The following is a 12,272-nucleotide window of genomic DNA, read 5'->3' as shown; positions in this document are numbered from 1 at the left end:
TGTGGTGGACTGTAATTAAGTACATTAACTGTACTTCATATATTTTTGAAATTACACATTTTAAATTAAAAGAAAAGAAAAAAAAGCACTTTCTTTGCATCATTTTCACCTTTTTTTCTTTTTTTCTAATATTTACAGGTAATTTTCCGCGTAATTTTTTACTAATTTATTGTTAGTTTTTAGGCCATTTGGTGTTTAGTTGCTCACTGCTTTCTCACCAGTTTGAGTGTCAAAGGTTTAAATAAGCTTTTTAATTATCTGCATAATGAGTTAATGAAAAAATAAATACATTATTAAACTTGTCAACAACAGGCTATTCTTGTGCTGGGTACAGACACCTTTCTCAAGCTGTTTAACTCTTTGTTCACCTGGTTAAAAATTGGTTTGATTTATTTAAAAAATATGGAGGGAAAAGGCAATGACCAAATTGGCAAGAAATGTCAGAATAGCAACAAAAAAAATTTGATTGAATTGAATTTTTATTTGTTTGTTGTTTTTTTCAAAACAAAATAGGGAAAAATGGCCAGAAAACTATATTTACAAATATTTTTAATTTTCAGCACTTTTTTGGGGATAGTTTTTTTTTGTTGTTGTTTTTTTTTTTTGCTTTTTTACTTTTCTTTTTTTTGCTCATTTTCAGGTAATTTTCCTGTTGACTTTTTATTGGTTTTCCTTAATTTTGGACCATGTCTTGTTAAATTTCTTAATGCCTTCTGATCATGTTTTTGCTCCGGTTTTAAAGGGTTAAAGCAATTAATATTTGTTCTATGCTGTGTTAGGAAAGTCAACTGCAATAGTAATGTGTTTAGTCTATCAACCAATTACTTTTTTCAAAAGAAAGTAGTTAATTAAAGCAGTATTTTACTTTTTTATAGTAATGTTTAAATGATAACCTCTTTGTAGGAGGGACGTCTACACCCTCCATATATTTTTTTAAGGCTCAAGGAATCATTTAATGAGTTTTGGTGGGAGTTAATGAGGAAAACTCCACAGGGCACTTTTAGGTTGGCTTTCAATAGTCTTTACTGTTTTAGGGCAACTTTTAACTCGTCCAGAAAGAGAATGAACTAGAGAGAATTGTACTGATGTGCTATTAACTTTGATATATGTACAGCTAAAGGAGAGCACACTGCAGATTTCACCACGGGGAATTTTCCAGTTATACGGTTTGGCTGCTTAGTTACTAGAAGAAAATGTTGGTATTTAACGTTTCTGCAAACCACAGATTTTCTTCATAAGTTCCGTACGTATCATGTTTATGTTCCTGAATAGACGCATTATATGAGCTGACTTTGCCTTTGCGAGGTGGAGGGGACTGTGGATGCAACAAATAACAAAGCTGGTCATTTTTTTAAGTGAGTCATCGTTGCATTTTCAGGAGCTTTTTGTCCACCAAATGAGGATTTTTTTAGTGATCAGTTGCTTTGTTTCCATCGGGCATAGTGCCACAAACAGTGGTTGGTTTTTATACTGAGACATTACTTCATTTCCTGCTGGAATAAAGCCTTGAAAAGTGGCTGTCTTTCACAGAGACGTCGCTGCATTGCCAGCTCTGATTGTGCCATCGAAAGTGGGCACTGAAGCTAAAACATGATTTTTTCCTCGACATTATCACACAGGTTTTTTAATGCCTAAACAGAAATACAGATTAACCTCACTGTTGTTGAAATGTAAAGACAGAAGAATACAAACACGATCTGTATGTGTCTTCATATTACGTATCCCTCTGCATCTGCCGTTGACGTTCTGGGATGCCGCTACCGTGATGACAGCAAATGCACATGGTGGAATAACGCTGCACGTGGTTATGTTTAGACAACAAAAGCAATCAACACTGGGACATCGACAAACACACATGGAAGGAAAAAGAAAAAAAAGACATCACATACAGACAGGAAGCGAACAGCAGACTCCTGCATGATAGTCTGGGGTTTGTTGGACCCTCCCCCGCGCCCTATAGGCGTCTTCGTGCTCCTTGTATTACGTCATAAACAGCAGCGTTTCAGCCTAATGCCGTTCTCTGGCGTATCATGCGATAAGCAGCTGAGTTCTCAAGTGACGCCACTCATGCAAGTAACATGCTGCTGCAGCAGGAGCCGTCCGTAACAACACCTCAGCTTTCTCAGCTGACGCCATCCAGCTGCACACGCAAAAAGTGGTCTTTAACAGGTAATCTGCACCTGCAGAATTCCAACCTAAACCAGATTTATCACAGATTTTTTCAAATGTTGTCTTTAATGAATGTTTTGTATCCCAAAAAACCCACTAAACTGTAGATTTTCATTTAGAATCACAGCGGAAAACTAAAGTAAAAAAAATCCACAGTTTTCGCTTGGGTCTGATAATAAAATGTAACAAATGTGATTTTTTTTTTCTTGGTTTGCAGAAACGCACAATGCCAACATTTATTCTGGAGACTCGGTTGTTTGGGGAGGACAGAAGGAGAACATTCAATACTGTAGCATCCAGTCTGTCAGAGGCAACGCTTTTGTTAAGCTGCAACAACTAAAGTAGCGGCCCCTAAAATGAGACAGAAGTTGTGTGGAGAGAACTGAGACTGAGAGAGGAATCAAACTGATTACAATGCTCAGGAGTACCCTTTAACATTATCTTTAAATAACTTCCCTTGCATCCCACAGATATATTTAGGAGCATTTCCCGCTCCGATTACAGACCACCACATGTCTACTGTGGAATATTATTGTGTCAGTCTAATTAAGAATCTTTATCTTCCAAACAGCAAAGGAGCCAAGCGCAGACTGGAAAATCCACCACAAAGCTCTCAGACGACAGCGAGGAGGCAGAGGGAGGCAGCAGCAAAAAGACAAAGCCGCATGAATACAACTGAGCGGACGGCATATCATCCGAAATGCAGAGCTCCTGCATTGCCTGAAGGATCTTTCGAAGAGCACACACTTTGCGCACTCTCACAAAAAACATATGTGCGCCCACACACACACACACACACTAACACACAGACACACACACACAGCTACACATACGCATATCAGCATTGTTTGCGAACGCTGAGACACTGGAATTGTCAACAAATTTCAAACTGTCATCTGCGAACCTCCATAGTAAAATGGCATGCATTCTAGAAATTCTTTTTAAAAGGTAGCAATGGCACTGGTAACTTGTTTCATGATTGTTCATTTGTTGTTTACTTATCTGAGTTTTATTCTGAGTGAGGACACTGCTTTCTAAATGTGTGATCTTTCTAGAAAAATCCCTTTGCACTGGTGAGGTCTGACAATGTATCCTGTGATAAGTATATCAATTGACAAATAAAAAAAAAATACTACTACTATTACTACTACTACTACTTCTACTACCCAACTTAGACTATTGTTTGTCACTCATTGTAGCAAGGTTAATTTACTCCTCCACATTTTGAAATATAGAGGCTCAAGTTGGCTGGCCAACTGTTCAACATTTAATATTTCAGCACTCTTTCTGCCTTTAACACTCCAGAGGCAAAGAGTCAAAGACTCACAATGGGTCGTCTCCCTGAGAATGTGCCATGCACTGAGTAGTAACTCCTAGCTACATGTATCTGTGTTATCTGACCTTTCTGTGTCCTTTCAATAAACTGTAATTTTCAGTAAATGTGTGAAGAATAAATGGTTATTCGTGGGAAAGAAATGAGTGAGTATGTTTGTGATCAACAGAGGAAACGGGTTGCAAAAAGCAATCAGGATTTATGCCGTGTGAATATTAATTACACCTCCAGTGCTACAAGCGGAGGTTGCCGACAGGTCAGAGGGAAATGTGTATTTTCCAAAAGAGAAATTATTCATCAAATCATTTTCAAACATTGACTTTGTTGAATAAATCTGATACAAATGAGGAAGGTTGCAGCTTGACCTTTTTTGTCCTAGCTGTCCAAAATGCAAATCCAGCCTCCTTTTACTGAGTAATTTAACATGTTCTCTGACCTGGATCACTGCAAATCACCATGCACAAGTTGTAGAAATTATTTAAGATTCATTTGTTGGAGTATAATTTTTTGGGGTTTAATAAAGCATTGCAGTTCCTGATCACTGATCCCCACATCTGAATGTGCTGCCTCCACCCTTCACTGTATATAGCTGACAAGAGCCAAATGTAGCCTTTTAATTTGTAGTGTATTCATGCATAATGTGTCCATTAGAGCTGCACCTAATGGATATTTTCAGTATCAGTCTGCTGGATTTTTTTTTTTTTTTTTTTTGATAAATCAATGAAAATGTAAAAATTGCCAGCTCTTTCTTATTCCCAAGACTTCAAATACTGACACTTTGTCACGCCCCTCTGCATGGGGAATCCCAGCATCCCAAGTCGTCGCATATTCCAGCTTTGCAGCGGACTTCCGCATCTACATATTACGCTCTGGGTATCCTCCGTCTGCTGCTGCCGTGATGTCAACAAGAGTTATGATGGGATTACGCAACAAGCACACTGATGGTTTTGTTTAGGAAAAGGAGGAGCATGTTAAGGTGAGAAAAAAACATCACATGTAGACCTGAAGAGAACATTAGACTCCTGCATAAAACTCCAGGGTTTGTTGGACCCATCAAACTGACCCTCCTGCCTGCTCCATAGAGACCTTTGTGCTCCTTATATTTTGTCATTGCTCGGCGTATCATGCAGACGCGACAGGTTCCCTTTGACTGCATTCTCAACATCAGCTGGCTGTCAGCGTATCATGCTGCCGCCTCAGGTGCCATCTGGCCACCCAGTGGTGGCTTTTGGCGTTGGGATCTCGCGCTGGAATCACTGCAAAAGCACAGAATTTGGTGACTTCAGAAGGAGAACAGGCTGGGAATCCACACGAAAGGAAGCCTTTGCTGTGTGATACAAAGCAGAGTTTCAACTAAATCCAATATCTGTGGCAATATCTGACGCCGAGATCAACTGACTTCATAAAAAAGTGATGAGGTCCATGTAGGAGGGAGGGGAAGAAGATGGGGGCAACAAAACTGGACTTTCATCTTGTAGACCAACATTTGTGTCCCATGTGAAACCAAAAGTCAGTGTTTCTGTAACAAAACGTTATGCAATTTACGCAGGTCACATACAACTTAATTACGCCACATTACGTTACGTAACGAACATACTTAACACAAAACATGATTTTTTGTTGCATAAACCTAACTGTGAGCATTTCACAAACCTGTCTCAGAGTGTTTCAGCTGTGCGTCACATACAGACACCAAAGGGTGCAAACGCCGAGGGGCGCGACAAAGCATCAGTATCTGATGACCCGGGAATGAGAACGGGTTAAAACTGCCCGTCACGAAATCCTAGACCAAAACGTAATTTCATAAAATGTCCCTCTAACAGTCCAAATACTTTACAGTTAATTAAGAGTGGGAACATCAACATCAAGTTCTTACTTTTGAGAAGTCTGTCCATCTTTTATCAAAATAGTTGGCGATTAATTTTCTGCTGATTGACTAATAGAACTGACTAATCATTGCAGCACTAGTGTTCATGTTTAAATAATAGTTATTATTAAACTGTATTAAGAAAATGATTGTAGCCACACTGACTGCAAAGCAAACAGCATAACACAAATAAACAAAAAAAAAAAAATGCTCTGGCTTTAAGGGATCACGATCACAAATATGACTCTAAAGGTGTTCAGGCTGAACAGAAAGCAGGTTTTAGCCTGATTGCTTATAAAGTCAATGCAAAGTGGATGCTAATTATCCCTTTGAGGCACAAACTGAGGCAAAGACGCGACCGGGTAAGTTAAAATGGTTTCAAATTATCAAACATTTTGTGCTGATGCCGAGGCTGAGTGGCTTCACTTCATGAATGTCTATCAGGAGGAAAAAACAAAAAAAGGAGAACAGGAGGAAAAGGAAGGAGTTCTCAGGGGGCTCCTGAGATCAGTCAGTCACACTGCAAACAAAGGTGAATAAACATGGCATTAAAAAACAGCTCAGCGGTCAAATTTGCACACTGAGAGTACGTAAATAAACAAGAAAAGTAGTTTTAAGGCAAGAAGACTCAAAATATAAAATATAAGTTTTTAACAGCCTCTCCATGACCTTACATTGTCCTTATCGTCGTAAATTACCCATCAATCTTCACCGAGGGGTTCTGCAGGGTGCTGAGAAGTAAAGCTAATGCAAAAGTGCCTTAAAAATGCTTTCTTTCTATTGGACAGAGGGGGGTGACTCCACCAGACGCAAAAGATATCCGAACATATACAAATCTATGCACAAAGATTAAGTTTATGGTCTTAACTGATAGTTTCAAGTCTTCTTTTGAGCAGCCTTTATCTGCACCGTGGAGGAGTTTCATCTTTGTGATTCTACAATGTTATAGCATGTACAGGGTTCACACACTTTTTACCAATACATTTCCATGACTTTCCATGACTTTTCCATTACCTTGAGGCAAAAAATCAAGACCATACGTTCTATGAAATGACCATCAACACTGGTTCGTTTTCATTTCAGAAATTTAATGAAAATTTGGCGATGTTTGGCAATTTTTGAAGAAATGATTTTCGCTTTTTTTTGTTGTTTACATTTTTTTTGGCATTTTTTTTAAACATTTTTGCTGGTATTTAAGAAGAAAATGGGGTGATTATTTTATTTTATTTTTTAGATTTTTGGTGATTTTTAAAGAACACGTTTTTTAAACCCACAGACTCACATGTTTGGAAAACATTTTTCCTTGAAAAATCACCCAAAATGATGCCATTTATCACAGTCAGAAACTCCAAAAACATAAATATTTGTTGAATTATCCAATTTCAGATGACCTTTGAATACACTGTGTTAGAATACAGGTTTCTAAAACAAAATTTCATCACTTTTCTCACAACTTTCAAGGGTATATTTAGTTTCTAAAACTCTCCCAGGCCTGAAAGTTGCAATTTGCAAATTCCCTGACTTTTCCTGGTTTTTCATAACCCTGGGCGTTATCACCTATGGAAACTTAATCCAAAATTTGAGACATTTTACTCTCTTGTGTGACCCAGTCTGCGATGCCAGAGATCAGCACACCTGGGTCTCCACCTCTACCTACTGCTCACCACACACTCCACCTGAGACAGTCGCCAGCCACTTTGGGACCACTTTGCCTTTGGAGACTGGAGACCCAGACAGCACAGGAACACACAAACCCTCTACCATCCGCATCCAGGTAACGATTCTTGGAGGAGCTCCTGTTAGAGGTTTTCGGGGTACATCCAACAGGCCCCGAACACACTGCAGGGACTATGTATCTCATCTGGCCCGGGAACGCCTCTGGGTCCCCCAGGAGGAGCTGGAGAGCGCTGCTGGGCAGAGGGACATCTGGAGGGCTTTGCTCAGCCTGCTGCCCTGGGACCCGGCCCTGGATAAGCAGATGAAAATGGACGGATGGATAAATCTCATATATTTGGAGTCAATATTTGTTTGTGAAGGACTTCTGTGGCTCCTCTCTGGGCTTTCAAAGCTACAGCTTCGTGGTCACAGCATCCCATTCATGTGACATTTGGTGCGGTCACTGGATCCAAGAGTGTCCATGCTGGAAAATGTTAGGCGACAGGTGCACAGCTCTATTTTAAGGCTCATAATCCATCTTTTTTTTTTTTTTTTTTTTTTTTTGTGCAAGTTTGCGAGCCTCCTCCAGGTCGGCTATGCGTCTTGCTGAGAGCAAACAAAAGGGCCTGTCGCCAGGATTTGGAGACCAGTGGCAGACCTTGCAAAGGCTGACATTAAACCTCAGAGCTGCCGGTGGCCGAAGCGGCAGGGGAGAAGAAAGATGGTCAGGCTTGCTCTGAAGTAAACAGGCTTGGTTTTTGATCAAAGTGACAGTGTCATTTTTGTGTGCCATCTTCATTTTACTGCCTCCTATTCACAGCTTGTGGGACTTATGTATTATTTCTGGGACAATTACGCGGGCTTAATTTCTAGCTGAGCTTCACAAGAAACCTGCTTTTGAATGCACCCAGCAAATGGAAAAATGGTATCTGTAGCATGAATACAAAATACAGCCTATTGTAAAGATAATATAATTCATTTGCTTTGCTGTGTGGGAGAGACAGGTCACAAGGACCCTCAAACAACAAATACAGAGAGGTTTGCTTTACAGAATAAGAAATGTGCATGAAAAGAAGGTAGTGGACTCCTGCACAGTGTCAGCATTGAGTTTTTTTTTTAAATCACAGTGATCAGTGTGCAGTGCTGACAATGTGCAAGAGTCCTCTGTCTTCTTTTTACTTTGTTAGGCTTTATTTAGTCTAAAAGATTTGGATATAACACAAAATATATGACCAAATGACCAAATACGCTTATAGGAGTAAAGATCCTTCACATCAAGACCTTGTGGTTACTTTTTGTGTTCTTTTTGTGTTTTTTTTAATTTAATTTTATTTTTCTGTTATTATCTTTCTTCTGTTATTATCCACAGGAAAAATAAAAATAAAAATCTTAAATGATTTGAAAATATATCCAGAAGTATTTAATATTATTACTGGATATTTTTTAAAGTGAGTATTTTAGTTTAGTTTAGTATTTGAGTATTTTAGTATTATTATTTATTTAAGTAAGTATTTATTATTTTATATTTTCCCCCCTTATTTTTCTTGTGGATGATTACAGAAGCTGTGAATGAATTTCTATAACAAATGTAATTTCCTGTGGAGGATTAATAAAGTATCTATCTAATCTCAAGAGTATTTTGAGGGGGTTAAATAAAGTTTAAATAATAATAAGAAAATACTAAACGCCATAAGTGCATAAACATAGTGGGAAAAAGTCAATGTTTGAAGAAACTTTTTTAAATTAAATGTAAATGTAAAGTGTAATAGTGTTGGCTAGTGATTATAATATTAACCAATTTTTCCAACAATTACGGATTAAAAAGAAGTTAATTAAATATTATTATTCATTAAATTATTTTAAACCGGTTTAATATCCAGAATATTCCCCAAAACTTCCCCAAAGTCTTGATGTTATACGCTCAGGTACAGTAGGTGGCGGTGCTGGTTTGTAGCCCGTCAATTAAACTAAAAGAAGAAGAAGAAGAGCCACCTTTTCTGTGATTGTCGTAATTACTGAGCGCACCTGAACGCACCTGAGCGCACCTGAACGCACCTGAGCGCACCTGAACGCAGCGCACAATTTAAACCGTCGCGTGAACTAACGGCTGCACGGTGACCCACAACCAGGAAACGGACGACGGAATTGACTAATTAAATACATATAAAGTGAATTAAACTACAGAAATCTTAAATAAAAACACGGTGGGTGATAAAAACGCTTTGAAGACAGCTGCTGGGCGGTTGGAGAGACGTTGAAGTTGCAGTTAACCCTTTCCGGAGCGGATTTGTTTTGCTAGGTAAAAGTACAGCCGGTCAACGGCGACCGGACACGGGCTAACATCATGCTAGCTCACCCGAAGACAGTGCACCTCTCCGGGACAAAGTTTCAGAAGATGTTGGGACTGTAAGAGATTAAAAATGGACCTAATGCGTGGATTTTCTGTCCTGGCGGCAAAGACGAAATTTCTAGGACAAGGTAGGACTGCTGGTTTTGTTACTATGCGGTGTTTGTTGCTGTTTTTATAAGGGGTGTCATTTTTTATTTTGACTCTGTGATCAATTTTTGGCTGGTTTTGTGTTTGAATGCTTCATGCTGTGTGAAAAGTTTCAGTGTGCGATTTGCTGGTGGCAGTTATTGTTGATACAGAAGACAGACTGGTGGATTTTGTGGAGAAAATAGCATGTTGTTGTTGTTGTTGTTGTTGTTTTACCGGTATGCATCAGCCTAGCTCCTTGGTCTCCTGTGATGTGTCTCTGCAGCTGATTATTGAGTGTGTCTTTGCTATTGTGCAGCACAGCTATCTAATACTGCAGACGGATTACGGTGCAGTTAACTTCCAGCATTTAATGGACTGATGCAGTAGTTTAAGGGAGAGAGGAGACGTTATTTGCATAGTTAAACGACCAATTCTCAGCTTTTTGCACTTTCTACTGTGGTGAAAACATGTTAGACGTTTCAAGAAAAGTCTCTGAAACCCACTTTTAAATTTGTGAAACCATTATGATGTTTGTGAAAATGCAAAAAAGAGATTTCACACTGGTTTTAGTACAGGTAGACTATATTGAACTATGTCTCTGTTGAAAATCCTTTTCTTTTTTGTCTGTCTGTCCTGGCAGAGGATAAAGGATCCCTTAGTTGCTGTGAGAGTCCCATGCTGTAAAGTCCTCTGAGGAAATGGTGGTTTGTGATAATGGGCTTTGTACGTAAAATTGAATTGAACTGACTTGAATTGAAAGCCACTATAAGCCCGGTCAAACCTGAATTACAATATTCTACGGGGGCTAAATGTAGATAAAAACACAGTTTTAGATTTGTGATGCCTTTTGTCGTCTTTCAAGAAAAGCTCAACACTGTCTGCCACCCACTTTCAGATTTTGAAAACCATTACTCTTATTATTTGTGAAAATGCAAAACAGGGACATTTCAGCTCTGCGATAATCTAAATGCAGTAAAACCCACCTTTTTGTTGCATTTTCACAAATAGAATAGATGTTTTACAAATTTGAACTATGTTTTTATTAACCTATAATCCCTCTGAGATCATTTAGACCAAATTTGACAAGTCTAAGGTCAGTGGTTTTCAAGAGAGACTTGGTTCAATGTGGTCTACATGTAAAATGGAAATCTTACTCTTTTTTTTGCATTTTTAAAAATAGAATACATGTTTTACTAGTCTGAAAATGGGTTTCAGGCAGCAGTGAGGGTTTACTTAAAACGTCTAACATGCTTTTACCTCAGTAGGAGGTGCAAAAGGTCTCGGCCATTAAGCAATGCAAATTACTTTTCCCTTAACCCTTCCCTTAACTGCTGAATTTGAAGCTGCAAATTGCAAGGTAACCTTACTTAGTTGCAGTAGTATGGTATGTTTTTGTATGTGTGTTTTGCTGGCAAATGGTATGAATTTCAAAGACCACCAGTATGAGGTTAGAGTCTCCTCTGTGTCTTCACAGGCATCTGTCCTGAATCTGTGATTGATGGCAGTGTTACCTTTTATATCTCTGAGATGTAAACAATACAGAAGCTGGAGGTTGTGTGTTTTTGTGCATGTGTGCTTGCTGTTTAATGATTTACATCCGTGTCCGAAGGCAGACTTTTCACAAGTTTACATGCTGCAAAAGTCATATTTTTCCCCTGATATGTTTATCATCATGTTCTTATGTCATTGACAACACATCAAAGAAACATAAAGCAACAATACAACAGTCTGAAACTAAAACTACATACATTTCACAGACGTACACGTCCACACACTCCTACTTGCACAGATATAAAATACAATACCAAAAAATCCAAATATTTCCCTACATGTTTTTTTTTTTTCATTTTATTCCACTTGTCCTACATTTCCTGCGTTCATGCTGTTCATGTATGGTTTCCAGAGCTGGAAAAAGACTTTCCGCTTGCCGTCCAAAATGTAAGTTAGTCTTTTCAGATCGACACACTCCAGAAACTCCCTTATCCACATCCTCAATGCAATACCTCTCCTGGCTTGGAGAAGTCCAAAGTCAAGACGTTTTGTCCGTTTTGATGTTTGTATAAAGTTCTCAGTCCTATTTTTTAACTATTAGCCGGGCACTGTAGAAGTTAATGTTTTCAGCATAAACTGTGGATATCTAAGTGCGCTTGCAGGCCATCAGTGATTTTATTAGAAAGCTTTGCTTTGCATTTTGAGGTGTTTTATTAAAAGAGTTGTACGGAAACAGCAAAATCCAATAAATCTATCTATTCTGCTATCAGGGGCTTGTGTTTTTTTTTAATTAACAGCATTTTTTTGTACTTTTACTTTCAAAACTTTGTACATTTGATCAAAAAACACTAAAGACTTACTCAAGTAATATTCTAATAGGTGACTTTATTCTTTACCAAAGTCATTTTCTAGTAACACATCAGTACTTTTACTCAAGCATGGCTTTCGGGTACTTCATTCACCACTGCTGATAGTAGCAACATCAGGTGGTCTGATGAGGAGACTGAAGTATTCTTCGGTCTCAGCCATTTTACTGCAGTAAAACAATATGCCACAACTTAGCAGGATTTCCAAAAATGAAATGCTTCCCAGAGAAGCAAAAAAACACTGCTTATTGGTATATAATTTTCTTTGAGGTAATGACTCTTTGAGCTAAAGGCTGATTTAAGACACGATGAATAGTTTACCTTCTGCAACCAATAACGATCAAAATGCGTCAGTGACCAACAGTTTATATAACCAACACCATTCAACCCCCTACAACCAGCATCCAACTT

General features: G+C 38.5%; 1 protein-coding gene across 1 annotated transcript in view; it reads left to right on the top strand.

Moving 5' to 3' along the window:
• Positions 1–3,632, top strand: part of luzp2 (leucine zipper protein 2) — a 239,362-nt gene extending 235,730 nt beyond the window's left edge. Inside the window, exon 12 of the mRNA XM_042489187.1 lies at positions 2,741–3,632. Within this exon, the coding sequence (XP_042345121.1) occupies positions 2,741–2,848 (108 nt within the window). The 3' untranslated portion in view covers positions 2,849–3,632. The remainder of the gene's footprint in view (positions 1–2,740) is intronic.
• Positions 3,633–12,272: the final 8,640 nt, after the last annotated feature.

The sequence above is a fragment of the Plectropomus leopardus genome, chromosome 1 (assembly GCF_008729295.1).
Source record: "Plectropomus leopardus isolate mb chromosome 1, YSFRI_Pleo_2.0, whole genome shotgun sequence".
NCBI lineage: Eukaryota > Metazoa > Chordata > Actinopteri > Perciformes > Serranidae > Plectropomus > Plectropomus leopardus.
Note: the sequence above shows the minus strand (reverse complement) of the source record. Positions and strands in the feature narration are given on the sequence as shown.